Source organism: Vanessa tameamea, chromosome 10 (genome assembly GCF_037043105.1).
Source record: "Vanessa tameamea isolate UH-Manoa-2023 chromosome 10, ilVanTame1 primary haplotype, whole genome shotgun sequence".
Classification (NCBI taxonomy): domain Eukaryota; kingdom Metazoa; phylum Arthropoda; class Insecta; order Lepidoptera; family Nymphalidae; genus Vanessa; species Vanessa tameamea.
The window spans coordinates 7,602,562-7,629,805 of record NC_087318.1 but is presented as its reverse complement, the minus strand read 5'-3'; the positions used below and the strand labels follow the sequence as shown (position 1 = coordinate 7,629,805).

Here is a 27,244-nt window from a genome sequence, read left to right as displayed (position 1 = left end):
TTGTTGATGTTTAAAAACACGTAGCCTTTAACATTTCATTTCAACGATAAAATAACAAAAAATTCAAGACTCGACTCAGCTTCCTGTGTTTTTGCAGCGACATATTTCTTATCTAAGTGACATTTTTTATACGTTTTTTACGTATTTTTTATAACAGTATAACGCACCGATGCTCATCTCTCATTTAAACTTCCCTTTCCTTTATAAACAACTTCCCAGCGGATTCGGAAGTACTTAACCAAGTACTTGTAAATTAGCTGTCTCGTGAGACATATCTGCACTTGTATGACTTCAAGACTATTGTATTACTATTGTATCGAATAACCCCTTTTTGTTTTAATTTATGTTTTGTACTTTTATATAATAGATTTGTAAATTAGCGGGTCAAACATTTTGTCGACTGCTTTAATTTTAATTAGCTACAAGAAACTTTTATACCATTTTTATTTTTAATAATATTGAGTCAGCAAAAGTAGGTAAACAAATATAAATAAATAAAGTACTGTAGACAATGAATGAATTGTACAAGAGTTAACTCTTACACTTCGATTTCGCCTTCTGGATGTCCTTGGGAATTTTTATATCACTTTGTCGTAATATTGAGTCAGTAGTTCGATTCGGTAGTATTTGAACTATTTGAATTTGATCCAATAGAAATGATCTTAAACTTTATAAATTGGAAATAGAAGTAAAAATAAAAACTCACCCGGAGAACTTTAAGCGCCTCTTCGCAAACCTGCATGCCACGGGACTCGAAGACCTCGACGCATCCGAGGTACTTAACGGGGAAGGTGCAGGTGCCCGCGCGCACGGCGGCCTCGTCCGCGTGCCATTGGTGCGGACGCGCGGACTCGGGCGGAGAGCCCTTGCGACGGCGGAAGGACTCGCGGAAGGAGCGTCGCAGCCGCTCCATGCCGGCGCGCGGCGGCGACAGCGCGGCCCCGGCGCGCGCCCGCCTTAACGAACTGCGGACTGACGACTTCTGAAATGCCAATTTAACTAGTTTAGTATATTATTATAGTATTTTGTTGAATAATTATAGAGCTCTCATATAAGTACATAATATATACCTATAGGTACTTATTTAAAAGATAAATGCAAAAAAGCAAACATAACTAAAGTTACACAGTTTAGTGGTATTTTCATTTAATTATTTATTTACCCTGGCACTGGTTTTATAGTAGGTACATAAGAGTATACATCATTGTTTAAAAAATATCATATCCTTATTCCAAAGAAGGACTAATGATAAATAAACCTTAGATTTACAATGCAATTCGTTAATGCTCTGTTATATTATGTACTAGTTTCCTCGGTTAACGTTAATTTTTATTTGACTTCCAAAATTCAAAACTGAAGAATGTTTTTGTTTGACCGATTGGTAGTAAATTTTTTCTGTTTGATATATATTGAGATAAATTAACATCATCGACCTACGAGTAACGTTTTTTTTTACCCAAATTTGCTTGCATAACGCCCAAGTGAGTATATAATATATTTTTGGTATGTTCTCATTAGCGTTTATTAGTTAAATATTTACGTTATTTAAAGTACTTACTGAGACTCGAAGAGATTTTCTCTAGACAAACTGACCAACAAAATCAATTTAGGTGTGTATATTTGTATTCGTACAGTCCCGTTTACAAACCTCAATGTTTCTCGAAAGTTCCAGTCAAACATGTATAACTTAAAATATTCTATAGTAAGAACAATAATATAAAAATACTGGTTCCGAATGTTGGTACTACCGATAAGAACCGACAAGAGACTCACATAACAAAGAGTAGAAACAAAGAAACAGCACTCACACTTTTTGTGTATTAAATCTAATAATCATTTTGTAGTTCGTGTTGTATTTAGGTACCTAGTTTTTGTCCGCGGCTTTGTTCATGCACTCACACATTCGGAGAGGAGGGCACGGACAAGTATAAGTTAGCCTATGTCTCTTTGTGTACGCAAAATTTCATAATTATCGGTTCAATAGTTAAAACGTGAAAGCGTAACAAATAGTCAAACTCACTTTCCCAATCATAATATTAGAGAGGATTATATTGAAATATTTCAAACGCTTATTTTCAGAAATACCTACACTATGACTATGAGTTGAAAGTACGTTAACACTAGCTGTTTACTTAAGAGACGGCGGGACAACCTACGAAGCAAATAGGTAGGACGATGTGTACTTGACTCTGTAAATAGACACCATTGTGTTTGTATGGCTTTCAGAGGGCGGTTGAATGCTTCTAGTCATTCTTAAGAGATTTAGAACCTTATGTATAAATTTCGGTGACGTTTCAGTTAAACACAACGTATGATAAGACAACTGAAGAGTTTGTTTGAATGATCACAAGATCTAACAGTACAGTTTAAAAAAAACTTTTTACGTTGTATATATAATAATAGGCAACTTAGTAAGGTTTGGTTTAGATTGTATGTAGTATTAAGTTACGACAAAAGATGCTTTATAAGGGAGTATACACTATCAATCAAACATACAACTATCAATTGAAGCTATAGTTGCTTAATTAATCTAATATTATAAATGCGACAGTAACTCTGTCTGTTTGTTTGCTACGTAAACACGACTATACCACTGAACCGATTGCCAGGAAATCTGTCAGGTAGTCTGGGACCAGGATAAGACTATGTTAAGACTATGTGCATATAAATATAGGAAAACAGAGGACAAACGGGATAAGACAAAACACGCGAACGGATTCAAATAATTTCCAGTTTCTAACAAAATATTAAATAATACAAAACATTATTTAATGTCGCAATGCAGTTGAAAATTGTGATAATTAAAATTTTATCTCATATTAAAATGTGCGAAAGCCTAAATAAGACACCTTTGAATTGTGATTGGACGAAGACGATAAGATTGTGAATAATTATCAAATAATATACATTATACATAATATATCAATGTGACGGAACGCGACTGTGACTTACGTCATTTCGTCATTAAGTTATCCCGGTAGAGTTTAACATTAACGCTCGCATGCATTAATCAGTCTAGTCGATAGGAGATACACGAGTTGAATATTTAATCGTTTTCTGGTTACTTATTATATTTGTAAAACAATGACGCAGAGTAAAACTATAAGTATTCAATAAGTATTTTATGGAAACGAGAGATCAATATTAATATAATAAAATCATCACACGTTTTTTTTCCTAATGAATCAATCAAAAATCAAAATATAATTTATTCAAGTAGGCTTATAAAATCACTTTTGAATCGAAATGTTAGTGTTGCTACCACTAGCAGAAGTAGAATTGTAGTGTTATCTGTTTTTCTAACTAGACATTTAATTTTTAAATGATTTTTCTGAATAAAATTTTATCATACAATAATTAACTTTTCCTATGATTAATTAAATTGAACGAAGTCTGTCAATATAACAATTAACATAAGTTCAAGTGTACACATTATAGAAGATAAAAAACTAATAATAATTAATTATATATATCTGTACTTATAAATTAGAACATTTTACTGAACCAATATCTATTTATTTTCGCGAAACATACAGTATGCTGTATGTTTCACAGACATTTGATACCAAAAATAAGTCTCACATAAGCCATCAAAGTTTCCACTGTTGCATTAAAACAGAGTGAACCTAATAAGAACAAATAATTAACAGATAATCAAAGTATATAAAATAAGGGTTTTAAAAAGTTATTTAAAGTGTAACAAAACAAAATATAATATCCATAAAACTTATTCCTGAAGGTGTATCGTGTTTCGGAGAAGGTATCTACGCAGTTTCCAATCACTTTAAAATTAGATTATTGACGCGACAAGCCAGAATTTTATGTTCATATTTTAAATATAAAGTATGGCTACAAAATTCGCACGTTGAATCCTCTTCAACGCTACCCTATTTTCAACGTGAACGAACTCGAGAGCCGTATTAATTTTAAAAACCAGATGTTATTACGCTACGCGTTTAGTTTACACATCTCTATTTCACAAACAATTGTTTCGACAAATTCAATTTTTAACGTCGCTTACTAATTACGGTTTTATACGTTCATGAAACAATTGTATTGCTATTTTCGCAGATATTTTGGAAATATAGTTTTTAATCGACTTCTTAAAACAGGAAGAGGTTATAATTATACGTTTGACGGATAGGGGTTCTTGATGTACGTTCAAAGATTAATCGAAAATTGGTTTCGTAGTGGTGGTCATTAATCTTTTGTTGAATATACCGAAAATAGTTAAGAATCACGTTAATTTAATGTCATTAGTGGAAACTTTTCATGGTCTTTTTTATTTCTGAATAACGTGAGACTTATTCAAGTGATTAAAGCAACACTTACTACTTTTCTAACAATCACATAATTGTAATGATATAATAAGTTGGTATTGCAGGTCACTTAAACGCCCTTCAGGGCCTTCAGTAGTGCACTAAGTCTTATTGCCCATCTATTTATTACAGGCGGATACATCAGTATGGCTGTTTTCACAAATATATTACTGTTTAATGTTTTCCTCAACTAATATCAGCGCATCTTGCCATAAAGACTAACAAATTATCGGCTACAATAAGATTGCCCTTTGATTATATAACGCGTAAAAAAGCTTTCTTAGTGCAAGTTATTTATTGTATCTATGCCTACACTTATCCCTATAAAATTAAAGATTAAAAATTCGACCTACTTCGAAATAGCAGAAAAAAACTGAATTGAGGTTTTTTTTTGTTAATACTAATACTACATTACTGACGTCGGTGTCTAAATGAATATGTAAAATAAATTCTAAATTAGGTAGCATAAAATATTCAAAATATCCATGGCCTGATACAGGATAAATTCAATAATTAACGTATGCATTTCATTTTTAATTACATCTTCCTTTATATAAATATTAAATATTTTTGGAAATCGAAATGATTCACTTTATACAAAGAACAATATTTGTCGCATCGTAACGACTACGTTAAGTGTAACTTTACTTGGTGGTAGAGCTTTGTGCAAGCCCGTCTGGGTAGGTACCACCCACTCATCAGATATTCTACCGCCAAACAGCAGTAGTCTTGTGTTCCGGTTTGAAGAATGAGTGAGCCAGTGTAACTACAGGCAGAAGGGACGTAACATCTTAATTGGGAACTAAAGTTAAGTTAAGGTTGGTGGCGCATTAGTGATGTAAGGAATGGTTAATATTTCTTACAACACCATTGTCTATGGGCGGTGGTGACCACTTACCATCAGGTAGCCCATATGCTCGCCCGCCTACCGATATCATAAAAAAAAGTTAGCTTCGTAACAAATATATTATATATATTGAATATTTAGATGGAAAAGAAGCGTTACATTATTTGATGTACTTATGCAATACTCTAGTCACATCAACCTTGAAAATATAAATACCGGTCATTCTACGGCATTCGCTGACAACTGTAAACTCAGACAACGACAATTGAATTAAATCAATTACTCCGAATTATGTAACCAATTCAAGACAGAAACATTCATTAATTACAGCCAGTTACTAAGATTGTTAATTAAAGTCTCTGTGGTTGAATTTGGAAGGACTTTTTCGATTTTTTTTTATTAAATTTATATCGTCTTCAGAGGTAACTTAGAAATATTCAAAACCATTAAAGTTTTTTTCGTTTCATTCGAGATAAAGGTTGTGTTTGCAGCTGTCGTTATACAATACACGAAGGAAAAAAATAAAGGAACTAATTTCAACAAGATTTAACATAAGCCCTAAGCACGTTTATTCTTAAGTTCAACATAGAAATATTTAAATGTATGTGGTAAAGCATATCAGACTTCTAAGAGTTTCAAAGTTTAATAAGAAAACTGTCATTAATGATCATGAATGCAATTTTGTGTCTTCTGTATGACGTCACGTATTGTATTGTGTTTAATCAGAAACAATTATCGGTTTTCAAAGGCATTCGATGCGTCCAAGCATATTGACACAATAGATATTAACGTGGACAAACGAAAAGACATCGTACCATTTTCAGATCTGCATTTTGAGTTTGGACACGATCAAGCGGCTCATGCGGTGACGAACCCTGGTTGCCCATCTTGAATATTAATATCACTGACACTAACAGGTAATATTCTCACACACTTAATAAACTTCACATATTATTTTCATTATGCACTTGAAGATCACGTACAACGCAACTTAGCACGTTCGAAATATAACACGACTATAACGGCTGTTTCGCAATACAACGTTCACGTGTAAATTTATTATTTAACATACGTTTAATCTTCATTTGACGAAATGTTATTCGTATCAAAATGAGATAATTATTACGAAGAATTTGATACTCCACAAACATGGCAAAGCTTAAACAAACAATGTTGTAGATCTGCGGTATGTAGTTTTGACCTTGACGACTAGTTCTTACTAAACTGCTTTTTGACGGTCCACATTCATTAATTACTTCCGAATTAATTGTTCGAGTCACGATCACAGCAATTTTTAATCAGACAAATATTTTAAATTAAACTAATATATTAATTTTTAATCTGATGATTTTAAGATGCGGTAGTCACAAAAACGAAATCGTGTGAATTCGTTAACAATAAAATTTAAAAACGGGGGTCAACTTTTCCCACAAACGATGAATAAACGCAGAGAGGCACATTGAACCCGGCACCCGGTTCGCGGGGGGAGAGAGGTAGGTAGGTAGCTGGGAACGACAGCCGATGCCAGCTGAACGTTATTTTTTCCCACAGCATTGTTCTTTGGACCGTAGCATGTAGCGTTTACAAAATTAAGCCACTTTTAGTACACAATATAAGCACTGTTTTATTACTTTTTTGATACTACACTACATTTTGACTAGAAGAAGAATTTTTAGTAAAGACGGAAAGCTTATAATAAAAACAGCGCGCGCGCCGCGCGTGAGGCGGACAACTTTACTGTCGTACTGACTGGTCGTACGGCATGCGGTGTGCGTGAAATGTGAATCGCACAAACCCTGCAGTGTAGTCCCCGTCTGCCCCGTACCGCGCCCCGCGGTCGACCGGTCCTTTGCATTGTCAAGATTGACGAACGGTGAGATCATCGGGCATACACACTATTCATTTAGATGGGTTTTATCTAAAACTGATATTCGATCCAGGAAATCATTCAAATGTGGTTGATTGAATTACATTGAGATGAAAAAATACATCTTCAATCACAAATATCAATCTTTGCCTAAAATTTACAAATCAACTGAGCCAAGGTAAGTACTTGTATCGAAATTCCGAAGATGTTCTACACATGTGCCCACGCAACAGCTGTTATGGCGCGTGCGAGTGGGACGGACGCAGGCGGTACTGACGAAGCTTTTGAGCCATTGGCATCTGAACACATGTCGCACATGAGATACTTGTTGAGTGAAAAGTGAATTATTTTTAGCAGATCTTACTAAATTAGATGACTGTGCATAAACATGAAATAAAGTGCAACGAAACGAGAAATCCGGTATATTAGGCCCGTTTCTTTATGTAATCTCTGTTTGAGTCATACAGGTCATATTCGTCATCTCGCTCGAGAGTGGGTTCAAATATTTTATTTACAGTACAGTAACAGAGCTACTTACATTAGGGATGCTCATTATTCGCATGGCGTTGAATTAATATAATTACGATTTCCAATATTTTCGATTGAGATTTTTTATAAAATCCATTGAATTTAATATTATTATCCTGATTGCAGAAGTTTAAATACAGATGATAATATATACACAAGAGTGATATAATTCTATCATCAAATAGCTCTTTACATCGTAAACTACATCAATTTGTTATAAGTATATCCATAATGGTTGCTTGCTAACTGTCAAGACCTACTAACCCTATTATGAATTAATTATTTATTACCGCAGTAGTAAATTACTTGGATATAGTTCAGAAAAGCTCATTCCGCTTTTTCCTGGAAATGTTATATACTCATGTATTTTGACTCACTGAGCACGAATGTGATAATTAAAAACAGCACAAATTTAATTTTTAAGATCATTATTTTAAAAAATATATATATTAATCTAAATTTAAACATTATTACAACAAGTGTATTATTTTTTCCTATATAAAATGAAATATGTAGTTATTTTTCATATCATTTTTGTTTTACGTGTCGAAATGCATATATATACCAAAATTCATATTAATCGGAGGTATGGTATACGGAATTACTTATCAAGATGCAAAGGACAAGGCACATACATATTTTCATACTTATTAAGAAGCTGTGCCCACTATTCTAATTCATCATCCTCCTGCCCTTATCCCAATTTTACTTGGGGTCGGCGCAGCGTGTCTTCTTCTTCCATACTTCTCTGTCGGACGTCATTTCACAAGTAACATTCTTTTTAACCATATCGTCTTTCATACAATCCATCCATCGTTTCTTGGGTCGTCCCCTACCTCTATATCCATCTACATCCATTCTCAAAACCTTTCTCACAACATGGCACTCATCCCACTATTCTAATTGGCATAGATTTTTCCTTTAAACTAACTTCTAGGATAAATTGTTATTTATGGGATTGTGTTATATTTTAATAAAAATAAATCATCATTATTCAGGCAATTTGCCAATGCTATTCAATTGAAAAAAAAAATCATTTAAAGACTACAGAATCAGTGTCATTAAGATTATCTATAATCTGTTTTTCTTTTTTGATGTTTGATACCCTTTAAGTAATTCTAAAAGGTAGGTTAGATTATAAATTACATTATTATTTGATCCATTTAAAATATTAGTAAATATACTGTCTACTGCAGAGAGCATACATAATTAAGCGTCGGTATCGTTCGAAGAAACCCTTTAGCTTCGTAATGTTGCGAGTTAAAACGTAACTTTTCAGACTTCTAATACTTGAAACCGGGTGGAGGGCTTAATTGAGAGGTTTTAAGCTGGGTGTATAATACTTTAAAAAAGTAATGTCTTAATTTTTTCGACTCAATGTCCTGGATTACCGTCTCCTGCTTCATAGATGCTCCTGGGTCTCGTAAAGTCTATCTCTCACTTGAATAAGAGCCACGGCTCCATTTTTCACCATCACGGTTTGAAATATCTTAGAACAGGGACGTGCTCTAACATACGACACTAAACCACACTAATCGAAGGAGGAGATAGAGCGACAGTTTAAGTGACAGGAGAGTCATATGTGGGAGAGCCCATGGTTGTTGACAAAATAGATTGGACCCATAAAGTCATATCAAAACCTGCTAAGAAACCACTTAATTCTTTCCACCACCTGGCTTGGAGATATTTTTATTTCTTTTATTACATGTATATGTAATAAAAGAAATAAAAATATCTAAAGCTACAAATCTACACAAAGTTTAAAATTAGGTTACAATCGATTGCTTAGATTTGTGTACATTTTGATGAATAAGTGAAGATAATATATATCGTGTAAAAGTGTTTCTCCTTCCTCACAACATTAGTGGAAATACGTTTTATAGAATTCGTTACTCAATTTGGTTTTGAGGAAAACTACAGCTTAATAACTATCGGTATAAAACGTTTGCTTCCCACACATTCAAAACAAGCGAAAAGCCGAGGACGCAGATGATCTGGTGAAAGTATTTTGTCGGCTGTTTCATTATTTATCTTAACATGATGAATGAAAAAGATGATGAATATTTTAATTACATTACTAAATTAAACCTAGACTAGACCTAATTTATTAAATTTAAATAATTAAGTTTATTTTTTGTGTTAAATAATTATATTAAGGATTGAATAATGCCTCAGAATTAAATAAGTAAACATTAATTCCCATAAATTTAAATGCAGAACGATTTTAGCTTAAAATTATAAAACACTTCAAGATACAAACGTGCTATATTTGCCTCGAGTAGTCTTTATAAATTCTGAACAAGCGCCAGCTATAAACACAATTCAAATATATGCCATACGATTTATGTATGATAGTTATATACGCTAGAAGAAATGTTAATTTTTAATTTGTTGATATTTTAAATAGACTCGGTGAAACAATGGTTTATTGAAGCCAAAACGTTGTGCAGATGAAACCGAGGACACTGACATGGTTACGCTTATAGAGACCATAAAATTGCCGACTCTATTATTATCTATTCTGAAGTTTCCGCCAACTATTTCAAAGCATTCATCGAAACAACCGTTATGCAACGTCAGGGTTAACGGCATTCAAAAATAAATATAAAACAATATAAATACATCTGCATAATTAACCTATGTTTGATTTTCATTGTTCCATATAATGTTTTTCTTAAATTAAATACGTACAAATAATTAAATAAGATAATGTATGATTCTACTGGGTAAGCTCTCGTTTGTCTAAATTAATTTTCCTCCAATGACACGTATTCAAGGGATAATCGTGGCTTTTATACTCTAATCTCTTTTGTCATTATTTTAGTAACTGGTTTATTTCTGGTGTGAACACGGAATAAGGTATTCAATAAATAAATAAATAAATAAATATATTATTACGACCGGATGCTTGAAATATATTATGTAACACATATTATGCCAATAAATTAAATACTCAGTTTTTCTAAAGAGATCTTCTTTCTTCTTTGCGGGAAAGAGAAATCAAAGAACCGTATAACAAACCCTATACGGTTACGCATGTGCAGTTAATTTTTATAACGGCTATATCACTGCTTTAGGTAGGGTTATGAAACCTAGTTGTTCTTGCTTTGCTAAATTTGTAGGAGAAGCGCTTTTATAAGAATTATTGACTCCACAATATTATGATCACGTTCGGAGCAAAGCGGATGTCACGATTATGTGAAGAGACTGACAATGTAGGCTTCAACGGTCTTCGCCTCCAGTTGGCAACTATCATTCATAACGATCGGATATTTTTTATATCCAACGCGAGTTGTAAGCCTGACAATAAAAAATAATTGTGGTTGTGTTTACAAATTCGAGCATTAATTCTCGAGGCACTAAACAAAACAAAAAAATCTTAAATAATCTCTAAGCGATAGTCAAAAAAAGAACGTGTTTCTGTTTTTGTCAAAACGGCGCAATACGGAGACGAAGCAATGACAGCTTGGACCATGTTTAGCTGGAGGAGATTATACAGTGGAAGGGGTGTAGATAACGGGGAAGAGACTCGATTGGAGATTCCGGCGGATAGCAGGCAATTAGTGTACAACGTGTATGTTTACTTCAGCCGGCGACCAGGCAGAAGCGCGAAAACTTCGTTAACGAAAACTGCGCGCGCAACCATGCTACCAAGAGACATCGTTGCGGATATCATAAGAGACAAATATCGAAATTGAAATGTTTGTATTTAGTCTATAATTTATTGATAATTGATAATAAATTAATTTATATACCAAACTAACATAAGATAATTTTATCCGGGGTTTAAGTCTCAATATAATATGGAACATTTTCAAGAATTCGTTTATTGTAAATGCAAATGTAACTCAATGTATCTATTCAGTTCGTTTGTCTGTACAAATATGTACTTAATAATAAGAGTAAACGTGTCATTAATATATATATATACAACTGTGTTTTCAACTTTTGCTATTTCTTTGAAATACATTAACAAAATCACACCGTAAAATCAATTTTAGTTGACGCCTTAAAAAAATCACAGATATTGTGTCATTAGAGCTTGTTTAACATTTTCAATTATTCTATTATTAAGACACAGCTTAATTTTAATGTAATTGTAAAAAAAATATGACATTATCATTGTAAACATTTAATAAACTTCTATATTGTATTGTCATCATCAGTACCAAGTTGTATGCAAAACTATCGATTAAGTAGCACTGAACTACAGTAGCAACATTTTAACCAAACATACCAACAAAGAGTTTTTAAGGAAATATTATTATTTTTACATTTAAATAAGTATAAAACTTGTGGTACGTCAGGCAACAAAAACTCAAGAGGTCAGGTCGAACCTACGTCTTTTACATAGACGACGTGTATCGGAGAACTATTGAGAGGCATTACAAAGGTGAATTTTATTATTTTAATTATTGTCATTGTATTGATCTCATTTCTATTATTGCATATGATATTATATTATGTACAACTGTATTCAGTTGGTAAAGAATCATATTAAATAGATGTGTATCTATTATAATTATTATCGCAATGATAAGATATTGCAAATTTAACTATGTAAATAAGTTTGTTTACGTTTTTGTCATTCAGACAAAGTTTTAAACGTTTCGAACATAAAATTAATGGATTAATTGTAAATAACGAAATGGTTTTTGGTCTTGACCTTAATTTGCTGGGGCATTAAAATTAATTGTTTAAACTCGTTAACGTTTAGTATCTAATTTAACTATTTCGTATTCGATTTCTTCATTTTATAGTAAAACATAATAAATGTAATGTAATAATAAACTATTTAAACAAAAGATTGCTGTTTTGTTTTATGATTTAAGTATTATACGAAACTCACCCAAGAATATATAAATTTATTTCGTATATTTTTCAATCAGTAAAGTATGTCCTATGTAACTTATTACTATTTAATAAGTTCTTGGTGTTAGAGAGGAAAACACGTGTAAGGAATATACCTTATAAGCTAAAAAATAAGTTCTCTTTTGGATTGCAACACAAACAATACAAATAATAGCATAGTTATATTTATTGCATAGAGCATACAGCTGTTAGCTTTATTTATATAATGCAAAGTGAGAATACTTACAAAGTGCAATGTTCCTGAAAAACTCCAATTATATCACTTTTTCACTGAACTAAAATAAAACCGTATTGTTTACAAATACAATACTAGCACTTTTTTGTTTAACTGAAGCCGTAAACTCGAGTGTTGTGAGTGTTTGAACCTGTTTTGTTATTTGGTACTTCGTATCGCACCAAATATGATGTTGGGAGATTTAGACGCCCTAAGATGAAGTGTAGACGTCGCTAATTACTTCACTGCACTGACTATTTCAGGCGTGCGAACACGCGAAAGCCCAGCACACTCTGATTCACACGGAACAACTAGCGCGAATGTTTCGACACCTCAGATATTGATGAAGGTTAAACCTTCTTGTTCTATAAAAAGGCACAGTTGGCTCAGGCCTTTTTACTAGATCGTTTTAATTCGGATATGTTTATGTTCTTGTTTCAGACGGCAAAAATTAAAACAGGGTTTTACTTTTATGTGCACAAAAACATCAATTAAGTTCACGGCTTTGTCGTATAGTTTGAATTAGAACATACAATTGGCTTATATGCAATTTCTTCTGGTTTCACCAAGATACTCTTCCAGTTTAACTGGATAATGTTTGAATTTTAATATATGATTTCGTGAACTTAAAATTTCTCGTACTTTTATTATTTAACATTAATAGCGTAAGTCGATTTTTGTCCGAGCGATTATGAGACGATAGCTGCACATAAAAAAATCGGTTATGGTCTCATTTTGAAGAGCTCCAGCCGTAGATGTGCAGAAAATAAAAAGGATTTTTGATTGCAATTTACAAAATTGTTACAATTTAACAAAGAAATAATTTTAGAGAGCGGAAAAAAGTTACTGGCTGGTTAGAGCGGTGCGTGGTGGTTAAACAAATTTAAAGTAAATTATTGAAGACAAAATACAATTCTACATGAATTAATGTATAATATTTGACATTAATAAATTCATATAAATAAGATTTTAAAATATTGGCATATAACATTAGTGCCATACAGTTTACAATAAAAATGAAATCAAAACAAAACCTGCCATAGGTTTCGAAATTCCTAAAAAATCTTTTGAATAAACGCGCAAAAAGTTTCGCGGGTGACCGACTATTTATTTGAAAGGAGGAAAAGTTACTGTCATAGGTGATAAAACCCAAATTGCATTTAAAAAATTACTCAAATTCCTTGAAAAAAAAATGGGCGTATATCTACCACATGCGATACTATAATCATATATATTTTTTTATCTGTTATTCTTTATTTTAAAGATAATATATTTTGACTGTATACAGTATTTTGCATCATGCATATAGGGGTTAAAATTATCGCAAATAATCACCCCTGTCACCTCCTAACGGGAATAAGTCGAATTACCAATAACCTTGTATATATTTATGCATAAACATAAATAGACATAAATGTAGTTTTTTTTATTATGATAAATATAAAACTAGACAGAACTGAATTAAAACATCACTTGTTTTCTGTGCAATTACGCGTCGGGTGCACTTGTCAACGATCAAGAATAAACGAAAATTCATCCAAAAATAAACATACACTCATTACATACACATTAAAAAAAATTTGAATTTAAGTATCATTTTTAAGAGCTTGGTTAGCTCCCCTGGTATTTTTTTGTTTAAATCTTGCGTCTTTTCTATCATTTTGTTCTTTTCTATCTTTTTTGTTGTTGAAGAGACATTCATATTTATTCATTTTGAAATAGCAAAATGAACAAATGTCCAGTTTATGCGATTAAAGTGTAGATACGTGTATGAAATTGTAAGATTTGGTATCTTCATCATCATCTTCTAAAGTTAAATTGATCAAAAATTAATAAAACCGAGAAGAGAAGTCACAGATTTATCTTTGAATGTTGAAAAATAAAAGATGGTAATTGTTTATTTAGATCTATAGTCTATTCCGATCGAAACTTAGTAGTTTTCCGTTACCGATCATAAATGATCACCACTGCTCATAGACTTTGGCGCTATATATAATTTTAACCATTTCTTACATAACAAATGCGCCACCAACCTTGGGAACTGAGATATTATGTCCCTTGTGCCTATTGCCTAGTTACACTGGTTCACTCACACAACCCAACCACAAACACAATAATATAAAATATATAAACAAACCTTAGATTTGCTAATAGCTCTGCTGCTGTTTTTTAGTTCTTGATTAATATGTTTTTATTTATAAAACAAAACTACTATAAATATGTACTTATATACGATTTAATTATAATCTCAAAGTTCCGATAGCAAATTCGTCGACATTCAAAACGTCAAATTCATAGATTATTCAAGATCTCGACGGATGATATCGCGGTAGTTCAATGTCAAAGTTGTTTGTTTGTATTTACTCCTGTGGTAAATTAATCGGATAGGATTTACGTATTTTATTTGCTAGCTCATTCCCCTTTTTAAAATATAAATTATTTATGAGTATTATTTAATATTCAACTCATCAAATGCCAACTTTATGTCTTAAGTTAAGAGATGCCTTTATTAACATAAGACTCTTTACAAGTTTGTTTAAATTAATTGATAACTTTCAATCAAAGATCGTAGGGCAATCTCATTATCTAGAGAGAATACTTACTCTCATTTGAATTTAATCAGACAATAAATACGTTTTTTACATTTAACTTGCTTAATATGATAATAAGATCACACAGACGCATTGCAAATGTAACAATAAAAACAGAAGAGTTTACTTTATAGTATACATTATATGTTTACCTTAGTGATTGTTTACAATCTAAATATGTAGGTAATGTAACTGTAAAATGGTGTGTATTTACATGAAAAATATTCATAAGTACACAAATTGAGGGTTGCTAAATGACTAACATAACAAGTACCGTTAGCTTTGATTTTTTGACTATTTGTCCGTCTTTCTGTTACGTAGAAACTGTTAATACAGATTTTTTTTCAATATGGTTGGCTCGAATGGCGTGACGTCAAAGAAGGCCAGGGCAAGAATTAGACATACATTCCCACCGCTATAATATAAAGGACTAAGCTAAGGCTATTTTAGGTACCTTGAGACATAAGCTAATCTGAGACAGACTGGTGCTGAGGGCGTCGGGGAGTCACGATTGCATGCGTAAGCAATCAGTGGGTAGTCTGGCATTCAGCCAGGAGCCTTCCTTACAATTCTCCCCCCGCTTAGGGTAGGCATAAATTAATTTTCTTGCGTCAATAAAAATTGTTTGGTCACTCAAGTATCATCTTCTTTTTATGATAACTCTCAATAGGCTAGATATTAAAAGGTCATGTTTGTTAAGCTGTATTAACTTTTTTAAAGATAGTAACTTTATAAATCAAATATATTCATTTTTGCAAGCCCATCTGAGTAGGTAGGTGGCTATTCATCAGATATTCAACCATTAAACAGTAATACTTAGTATTGTTGTGTTCCAGTTTGAGGGTGAGTGTGCCAGTGGAACTACACGGACAAGGGATATAACATGTTAGCTCCCAAGGTGGCACATTGGCAAGGGATGTAAGGAATGCTTAATATTTTTTTACAGCGCTAATGTTTATGACCACTGCCCGTCCGCCTACCTATACGTACTATAAAAACTGAATCTATATTTATTAATATTATATTTCGATGGCGCTGTAACACATCAATTGCTCGCTATGACATAACTATGTACATACAATAAACATTACAGTTATAGGACGTCTGTCGGGTTTTGCTAGCCTCAAAAGAGTAATGACTATCAGTAATATGGTACGAGTATTTTTTAAATTATCTGCATTAAGTAATTGTGGTTTATATAGGTTGTTTTAAATATATCGTGTTATGTAGTTTGAATGATTATTTCTGTGTAAAAAAAACATTTGGAGTCGGTTTCAGGATCGTGTCTAAAATGTGGGTAAAATCGTCACGCCAAATACGGTAACTACTCAAATCTATTTACCATAAACGAGATTATTTTGAGAAATGTTGTAACCTATAAGATATTAAAATTAAAAACATGTCTTTAAATACTTTATTAAATCGATTCATTTTTTAACTTTAATATTATGTAAACATAATAATACTTATCCTTGTAAACAAGGATAAGTATACGAACAGATATTTTAAAATTCAATATTTTTTATCCGCTTATAAATCACGTATTCAAGGTCAAGTATAAAATATACAACATCCCAGAAAACCCAAGAGTTCGTACAAAAACTACATCTCCATACACGAATTACAAAGTCCACGTGGGTTGCGGCCACGCAGCTCGTATATTATAAATAGCTTAAAAACGTAACAGATCATCAGCATGTCACTAACGTAATACCTAGTACCTACTTGAATTCCAAATGACTTAAAATAGGTTCCACGTGTATAATGCATTTTTTTATATAATTAATTTTGTTGTATTATAACAATCGATATTATTTTTTATAATGTGTAGTTTGCACTCGATAATCCATGTCAAACGTTATGAAGGACAAAATAATACATTCTGTGCCAGTTTAAGTGAATTCATATAAATTACATTAGACATTTAATAAAATATATTTAAAAAAAACTTCTAACCTACAACGAATGACGAAGTTCGGAGAACATTTTATGATGTAGTTTTTGTGATTTATGTAAAACTAGTCTGCGGTTTTATCTGCGCGAAATTTATAAAAGACAAACTTCCAAACCACGTTTTACCCTCTTAGGAGTGGAGTTTCGTAAAATCCGAAATAAATTCTTAGCGGATGTCTACACCCTTTAAGGAACCTACCTGCCAAGTTTCAAGTTTGGAGGTGCTACAGTTTCTGAGATTTCGTGATTAATCAGTGAGTGGTATTTCGCTTTCATGTATATAGATTTTAGCAAATTTTAATGTCAAGTCAAATAAATTTTAGATACCTTCAACTTATTAAACATTAAAAAAGCAAATAATTAATCAATGATCTTTGTTGAGGTAACGCATTAAATAATTGCTTACCTTGTAACAATATTTTATGATTGTTATTAGTTGTTAATAAAACAACTCGGTAAGGTTATTCTAATTTTTAAATTAAGTATTACTCGGACCATAATTCTTGGTCCCTTTCTTTTCTTTATCTATATAAATGATTTAACCGATTCTTGTCTTATCTGATAACAAGGAGATAGTCACGTTTGTTGGTATTTCATTGATATTTTATATATTTACACGTGGACATATTATGGACGGAATAAAAATTCTAGTAGGTAAATTAAACATATATCACTTGAAAGTAAGCGAGCTATGATGTCCGCAAAAAGTAGCTGGGTTTCATACAAAAAGCCGATATTGGACCACTGCCTCTTATTATTTAAACAAGTATCACTATACAAGTTTAATTAAAAGACGTAAATTAATATAAAAAAATATTTACTGTAATAAAAAGGTTTTTTTTTTACATCTTATAGAGTCGGTATCCCTGGTATCGCCATCGATGTTAAAGTACAATAAAGTCCACACTCTTGCCTCTATATTTATAAGTTGGCGAATAGACTCAGCTCTGCTTCGTATACTGTAAAAATACTTAAATATTTTTTATGATTTCCTCTGGGCTTATTTATTTTAGCTATGTGAACTTAAAAAAAATCAGCCTCGATAAAATTGTTACATACATACATTTACATTTGACCCAAAATGTCCCATTGGATAAGTAGGATAGGACGAATTCTAGTTATTTTAAAAAAAATCGCGTGTCATCTACATACAATATTATTCAGACATTTAGTTATGAATATGTATATATTTATGTTTATAAAATTAAAAATTCATGTATGAGCTAATATAAATATTTGAAATCGCTATGACAATTATTATCGAATGCATTTTGTCTACGCCCGCTGTTTTTGTTTTTGTGAAGAAAGATTTTTTTTATGTGAGAAACAAACTAAGATAATATTTTTTATCATTGTACATTGTATAGTTAAAAGGTGAGAATTTTTGAACTTTGGTTTCTCTTTAAGATTGTTTCGATGTAAATGAGAAACTCGTCTTCGGAAGATTATTATTATGAAAGACAATAAAAAAATGTATTCTTAGATCTAGTCGTCGAATTCCATTAAAATATTACGGTTTTACTTTGTTTCTTTTTTTTTTTTTTAATTTAAATATTGAGTATATATAAAGTTGAATTATGAATTACATTATAATTCAACTCGTGGTCGACAATGATGGAAAACCTCGTGCGGCAATGGTACATGTGTATACGCCAACCCGCATTAGAGTATCATAGTGGAATAAGCTGCAAGCTCCAGCTTCTTTTCTAAAGGAGAGGAGATTAACAGAATGTTACTTTATTATAATTATTGTTGGGAGGAGTTTAACTGTATATTCTCGTAACGCTGAATTTTTAATTTAAGCAAATATGTATAGGGTAAGATTTATCCTATCTTATTATCTTGTCTCGACTTTAATGTCCTTTTTATTGCTCACTTTTACATTGTGAACTCATAAATTTTAGTTCAAGGGACGAGATGTCTTGTCTGCATCTAAGTAGCGTATTTTGGAATTCGTCCAAGTAAAAACAGTCTACACCAGGGATATAAAACTTTCCACGGCTAAAGGCGTTCCATGTTTTTTTAAATCTATTTTAATTTAATGAATTGATTATTTTCAGAAATAGTAGCAAAACAAAATAAAGAGCCACTTTCGAATTATTGATAGAAGATCATAGGAGTCATATGACCCTCCCTACCCCTCCCAATCGTATACATCGTGTCAAATTAACAAATCATCTAAACATAGATAATGTACGAACATTTTATAAAATAACAAGGAAGTTATTAATTTATAAAATTTTAAAATTATTTATCTATAAAATATACTCAACCGGTTTGCAAAGTAAGATTATAAGACTTCCAAAATTAAACTTTAATAGGTGTGTTTCTGTAAAATAAATGCAATTTAATAAATATGATTACTCGACTCCTCCCTCGTCAGCTACCGATTTTAGTTTGTGCTTTAATTTAAATACAACATTTTGAGATGACAGCCCTAGCATAGTTCTTCAAAAGTATGACCTTCACACTAATATAATGGCAGGCAAATGCGATGCAGATGTCGATTTCTCAAACAAACAGTTATTAACGTGTTCGAATACATGCCGATAAAGTAAGCATTTATAATTGGCTAGATTTTTCATTTGGCTTTTTGTTCCTCATTCAAATATTTTTTTTACCATTTTATGTAAATATTGTTAATATTTAATATATAAAAAATTACATTTGAAATGACAATGCATATTTTAAAAGTTGATTTAGATTATAGATGTAAATCAAATAACAAAATTTAGAAAAAAAATCTACCTAAAAGTTTAGCTAAAAATAATGATAATGATGATGTCTTCTTGACTGACTAGACTAGTGTAGGAGAGATTTTAGTGCACATGTGTGTGCAAGCACAGATGCAATTACGTCACTCTCGTAAAAGAACATGTTGACAAATCCAACACGACCTGAAAGAGTTAATGTCTAGGACCATCTGTTTCTGACAACTTTGAGATTCCTGACAGGTTCTGTGAATTCATTAAATAAAAATCTAAAAACATTTTACAGTTCTTAAACCCATGACCTTGAGATCTGCAGCTTTATAAATTAGCCAGTAGACCAGCGAGACTGGCATATGAGATAATATTCATATCATAATGATTTTATATCACAGAAGTATGAGGATACTTTTTTTTCAATGAAAATAAAAACCTCATGTACTGAAATTAATTCAATTACACTTTTTTTTTTACAAATGAATTTTAAGCCAGTTCCATCATTCTGATTGATTAAAAAATATATATGTTGATGTATCTATACATTCAAATATAAATTAGCATATCAATTTTTATTTTTTTATTTTATATTCTAATACTAAATCAAAATATAATCAAGGAGCAGATGTTAGGTTTTTCATGAAGTTTATTAAATTTTGTACTATATTTATGGTATTAGTGATGTTAAGTTTATGCCATTTTAGCACAAATGAATTAATTATTTTATAAATGATTTGGCAAATTGCAAAATATTACTCGTAAAATTTACTTTGCCCCTTTTAGGATCAAGCTAGAGAATTAATCTTATTGTTGGAGTACTATTTCTTTGTCTAATTTGTTTCATTAATGATGATTTTACGAATAACATAAATAAACATTACTATATTGAGATATGAATATGAGGTATTTAAAAATTGAATTAATATTTATTATTATCAAATAATTGAACTAGTTAAGTACTTACAGGAGCAATCATATCAATACAACAGAGGAATGATAAATATTATATTCAACATTTCCTATAAAATTTGTACTTCAAGGATATTTTGGCATACATTTATTATAACAAAAAAATGGTATCATGAAATCTAAATTGACATATGTTTATGAATATTTAATAACTGGGTCATTAATTATGGATATCTTTAAAATCACAATATAGTATTTACTACTATTTTGATTAAAAAAATTATAAAGTTTGTTGTTGTTCCTTTTTTCATTGGTATGATTTTATTTGGTTCTTTTTTTAAGATACATCATCTAGATATGTATATAAATATGAAAAATGGTCTGGCATGGACTGCGATAACGATTAGAAAGCAGCTATACCTAATACCTATGATAAGAAATATTGAAAAGTTACGACTTACCTGTCATATAATGAAGATAAGTATAGTTTCTATTGGCCCATTGTGATAATACTGGATAACCACCGTTTATGAGAACAGTTAAAATTTTTACGTGTTTAAATATCAAGAAAAAAAGCTGTTTGAGTTTACGAAAAGAGCACCCACGTTTATTCAACGTATCACAGAGTTACTGTTATAATATTAAAGACAACCAATCAAAGATAGATTTTCTAACTCATTCGCACAGAATTTATATTAAAATATATGCTAAAAACAAACTTTGATCAAAAATCGCTTTTATGTGATAGAAATTTAAGAAAATCGGTAAAGGTAAATGTCAGAAGTCATAAATACCATTTGCCAATTATTGCCATACTGACAATTGACAACAGCTAGAAAGTGATAATGAAATACCTCTCTGTTATAATCTGCATATATACATTTTAACAAACACCGAAAACAATTAACTATTGACATTCATAGTGATATTAATACTATATAATCATGTCTTAGAAACGAATAAATATATATTTATCTTTTGAAGCTATTTTCAAAAAAGTTTTTGATTAGTTTGTAATTTTTTTTTGAGTTCCTTTTCTCTCAAAAATTTTATAATTTATTGTAGCTTGCCCTGAATACTTTCCTTGATATATCATATATCAGATAACAAAATAATGATTATAATTATTATTAAATTATTTTGTTATCTCATTCTCTTTGTATAATATTTACCTTAACACAAAGAAATTATTATAAATTTATATATTCTTTACATTTCAATTCCATTAATCGCAATCGCAATCGAGCAATTTTTTGAAATAATCTGCTTACCTTAGTGACACCCTCAGTGGGAACCTAAAAAGCGCGGCTGAGTGGAGTGAGCAAACGGCCTTGTACTGCGGTAAGAATGTCGCTAAGATCGTCACGATCTCTGTAGATGAGATCTGCTGAAGCACGTAATCTGTAGCTAGTTAAATGTGCTCAACGAGTCGGTCAGTTTCGCCTTTACCGCTATCTGACCTAAAGAGTCACGTTTAAATTCTTAAATGATCAGCCTACGCGCAGCCAGATAAGGGATAGGTCCTGCTCTTCAAGTCTGCCAAGGCGATATTTATTATCATCAAAGGAACAAGTAAAAACAAACCCAATATAAAGGCATGTCCCAATTATTATGATCGCTTGATTAAATCGTTCAATTCACTGTGTCGTATAACTTAATACCGTAACGATTAGCATAATTATTATATTGAAATTTAAATAGTTTTGGGTCAGTGAACAATTTCGACAGTTAACAAACAAAATAATTATCTAATTAGTTTTTAAATAAAGTACCATGTTTGATTATAAAAAAATAATACCTTTAGCATTTACCTTTTATCTTTTTGTTTTGTTAGTCTATGTCAAATTAAAGAGCACTGATTGGATTGGATAACAGTGACAACCTTTCACGCGACACGGTTACGTTGTAAAATGTTACTTACATTTAATATAAAACCACTGCTTATGTTTGCTGCCATTAAATGTTTTTTAGTATTATTTTTACCAGTAGGCATAACATCGGCCGCATACACTGGTCAAACGTGTCATAGGCTGTATAGTGCAATACGTTTACTTTATCTCAAAATAAAAAAGCTGTTGTCATTGTCATTTTGACAAATATATTTCTAAGAATTATCTTTAAAATTTAATCTTGTCCTATTTTCGTAGTTATTTCTTTTGTATTTAGACCACTTGAAATTACCGAAATATGGATACAGTTGTAAAAAGTATGTTAGATGAAGACCCCGAAGAAGAAAAAAGGGTAATATATCAGGGTATCTAATAACTTTTCAAATACAAAGTATAATACTAGTGAAGAAACATTTTGAAAATTGACTCAGTGGACGTTTTTAAATATAGCATTGAACATCTCCCTTTTTTATATTTCCATTACATTCATTAATTGAAATCTGATATTAGGAGTAGTACAGTCAATATTGTGATTATTGATGTTGGTTATGTTACATATATTTTTCCAAATATGTTATGCTTTATAGAAGTTTCATATATGGACCACTGTATACATATTTTAACGGATAAGTGAAGTTGCAGAATGTATACTAATAGAATCAATCAAAAATAAGGTAAAAGGTCAAAAGTCAGGCTATGTTATTCTATAATAAATTAAACTAAATGGGGTATTATTCATAATCTAATCTAATCTAGGCTCATACCTTGTTAAAAATCTGACTTGATTTCTATTACCTCTACATCATCAAGGGGTATTTGAAATTAAATCTGATGAGCATAAGTTGGAAGTACAAAAATACTTACAAAATTAATCATTATATACTCATATACAATAGTACAGTGTACAAGTAAATTCAATTTTTTGAAATTAAAAAATCAAAGTAAAAAAAAGAACAGATACATTTTTGTAATGCAATTAAATTTCATTTTTATATAGCAAGGGTTCTCACTGTTCTATATTCTTCTAATTAACCTGATATTACACTATTTGTCCACAAAACTAAAATGTATTTGAGTGCTTGGCATAAAATAAGTATTTTAATTTTATTAGAATTTCTCATTATAATCAAGGCTACTTCAACAAAATAGTTATAATTATTCCATGTTATTATCTAAATTGTATTTTTTTTTCAGGGTTTAACAATATTTGGAAGAGATGTATCAAAAATTCCATGCTTTAGAGAGAGTTTCCTTTATGGAATAGCATCAGGAATTGGCGTGGGACTAGCTTCATTTTTGAAAACATCAAAACCTCTTATGTCACAGCATATTGGTGTTGGCACATTTGCCATAAGTACATTAGTTACTTGGTCATATTGTAGATATCAATGGTCAAAGCAAAAATTTGATGCTCAGTTAATGCAAGAAGCTCTTAGAGATAAAATCAGATATGAGGGTTCAGCTGTTGAGAAAGAATTAGAAAGCAAGGGTGTTTTAAAGTCAGCATAAAGTTACAAAGAAAATCTAGTTGATATTACAAACCATTAATTGTACATACATTAAAAAAAACTTGCAGTTAGATGTTAATATTGCTACTTTTTTAAAAAACTTGATGAAAGTAACGAAAATAAGAATCTAAGATTATTAACAAATCTGGAATAAAAAGTACTTATATTTGGTCGAAGTGAAATAAATAAAATTCTGTTGTATATAGTCATTAAGGAAAAGTGTTTCTTTCCTTATATTCTTATTACATAGTCTTGTTTATATTATATAAGATAATCTGTGGTTGGAATGTAAAATGATGGTATTTTATTTGATTAATTTCTGTAATATTAAATAAAACTTACATTAAGTAGGTAATAGTAAATAAAAGGTATCAACTACCATGTAGACACTGTATATAATATGTTATGTATTTATAGGGTAGCATGCTTATTATGCATAATAAAAGCTTTATGTAAACAATAATGTATTTTCTCTTTGACAGATAACTATTGATCCTAAGCTTTCTGTTTCAAAATCTGTTGGACATAAAAAGGTATAGCAAGTGGACAGACAAACTAACCAGTATACCAAAGAGAAAGAAACTTTCCTTTGGATTTTCCTTGTCGATTAGTGGTTAGCTTGTCTGTTCTTCACGGTGTAAGAAAAAAATTTAATATTGACACCTAGAGATAGGCTAAAGGAACAGAACAAAATCTATTACATATATATTTTTCCTGCTTTTTAAGGTATGTAACCTATCGCTTTTATATATATATAAATATAAAAAAATGAGTTATTTTTAAAAATTTCAAAACAAAAACTTTAAAAATTCTTGAATTTCTTGATTTGATCCTCAATGATTCGCGGCTAAATGGCGCTTTTAATTTTAAGTCATGTTATTATCAGAACTTTAGAAGTAAAGTTAAAGTACAGTAGTTAAGTAGAATATATATTATCTAACAATATTACATATTCAATTGAATTACTGTAATTAGTATTTAATTTTGAAAAAACGCCGTCTATCAATGTAAGGCTGGAAAGCGTTCAGATAATGCCGGTCATCCGACAGCAGGATAGCCTCTAGGTTTCTACCTTGTTCGGCTTTTGTTAGGCTTTTGATCAGACAATAGCTGAAATGTTTGTAGTAGAATTTAATTTAAAGCATTTGACATTTAGAGAAATAAACTAAAATACATCAGCCGAGCCGTGTGAACTACAGACAATGGTCTATTTTTTTACAACCAAAAGTCAGAGCTGAGTCTAGTCAGTCCATATACAAGGGGGCTCATTGCAGCTAAGACTAGTGATATCAAGGCAGGACCGGATCTACCATATGGCTTTTTGGGTAATCCAGGGCCCCGTGGTGACTTAGCTGGGGCCCCTTTGAGAGGGCTAAGTCAAATTAAACAGGTCGTATTGTTTGCAGCCCTACGAGTCCTGTTCAATTCAATTCAAGTCTACGTTCTGATATAGATATGTCTTAGGTGGGCTCCTAAGTAGTGTTTGTCCAGGGCCCCCTAAACTTACGGTCCGGCCCTGTAACAAGGTTTTTTCTAATGTTTCCCCATTTAAAAGTACATCTTACGTTAGGAATAGTGAGTTTAATACATGTTCTCTTCTTACTATTTAGTAGTAAGTTTTTAACACTAAACCAATGAACTATTTCAGAGAAAGTATTTTCCACATTTCTAGATTACTTTATGAAAGCCCCCCTCTGTAGGTACCACCTACTTATTCATTTCTGTCTTAAATACAGCAACCGCTCGAGTGCAAACAGTTGCAAAACAATCCAGTTGCGATGGTCAAAAATCAAAAATCAAAAACGAAAACGTATGTAAACATCATACTTAGGTGTATTCGATACTCGCCATGGATACTCGTCCGTTCTCCGCGTGGTTTCGGATTTTGCCGCGAATCAAAGGATTATTCGTGTTTATTCTTTCGGCGGTGCTACGGAGTTGTGAAGATGGACACGAGCGGTCGTTTCGAGGCTTATTTTTGCGAGGAATTGAAAGAACGAGAATACTTTGGAGTCTATAGATGTTTATTAGGGAGGACCCGTGATATGGGATCTTAAGCTTCGGTTATTTTGTTTTTTAGTATTTGTTGTTGTTATACCTGCAACAGAAATACTCACCTGTGAAAATTTCAACTGTCTAACCATCGGTTCATGAGATACAACCTGGTGACAGACGGGCGGACGGACAAACAGCACAGTCTTAGCGAACTCTATTAGAGTTCCGTTTTACCCTTGTGGGTACGGACCCTTAAAAAAATACATTAAATCAAGTAAGGTATGGGCTACAATTTTTGGAAATTAATGAATATCCGTTAAATTTTAAAATTATAAAAATCTGTGATTTTATTTTGTTTTTTGGAAGTATCAGCCATGAGATGTTTTTCGATGCTATAAATTTTATCAAATACGCTTTGGTCACCATTTGATGTCCTTTCAAAATAATTGCGCAAACTGTGCGTTTTGACATTTTGCAAATACACAACTGTATGGTAGTAAAGTAAAACTAAACCTGGAGTCATTGAGACTTTAAATTACATACGTAGTTAGGTGCGGAATTTGCGGGTAGAAAAAGAATAAGTTAGTAAACAAACAAAACGATGTTATTTCAGTTACAGAGGTTTATGCATATAAAATTCACTTGCTGTCTCATTTATATGATGATAAAACAAATTAACAAATTCCAGTTATAGAGGTGTGCTTCGTCCCACTAACAGAGGTAATTCAATGCCAAAGTGATGGGACCGCAGCATGAGTTCCAGTTATGGAGGTATTTCACTTAACCAAGTTTTACTGTATATAAATTACTTATTAATTTGTTGTACGAATATTTATTAATAACATCAATATTCAGTTTTTTGAATATTATAAGTACAATCTAATAATATTCACGTTATACATTATCTGTTTGACTATAATAAGTATTAAGCAATTGAGGAAGGTAAATTAGTCGTGAGAACATGAATCTTACTGATTTAAATACAATGTATATGGTAATGGTAATTCATGGTTTGTTCGTGTTCTATTACTAACTTATTATTAAAAT

The 27,244-nt window shown here is 31.3% G+C and overlaps 2 protein-coding genes across 5 annotated transcripts in view; one reads left to right on the top strand and one right to left on the bottom strand.

Moving 5' to 3' along the window:
• Positions 1-21,620, bottom strand: part of LOC113404182 (protein numb) — a 30,049-nt gene extending 8,429 nt beyond the window's left edge. Inside the window, exons 1-2 of one of the 4 annotated variants that reach the window (XM_026645017.2) lie at positions 21,267-21,620; positions 707-982 (exon numbers count right to left, since the gene is read on the bottom strand). In XM_026645017.2, the coding sequence (XP_026500802.1) occupies positions 707-913 (207 nt within the window). In that variant the 5' untranslated portion in view covers positions 914-982; positions 21,267-21,620. Of the gene's footprint in view, positions 1-706; positions 983-5,981; positions 7,071-12,659; positions 12,956-21,266 lie in introns of those variants that run through there. The other 3 variants (XM_026645023.2, XM_026645030.2, XM_026645007.2) reach the window with 3 other exon arrangements.
• A 1,268-nt stretch (positions 21,621-22,888) lies between these two features.
• On the top strand, positions 22,889-24,328 carry LOC113404215 (cytochrome c oxidase assembly protein COX20, mitochondrial). Its single transcript, XM_026645055.2, has 2 exons — positions 22,889-23,046; positions 23,889-24,328. The coding sequence occupies exons 1-2, from the start codon at positions 22,993-22,995 to the stop codon at positions 24,201-24,203; spliced, it is 369 nt and encodes a 122-aa protein (XP_026500840.1). The 5' UTR covers positions 22,889-22,992; the 3' UTR covers positions 24,204-24,328.
• The last annotated feature ends 2,916 nt before the right edge of the window (positions 24,329-27,244 follow it).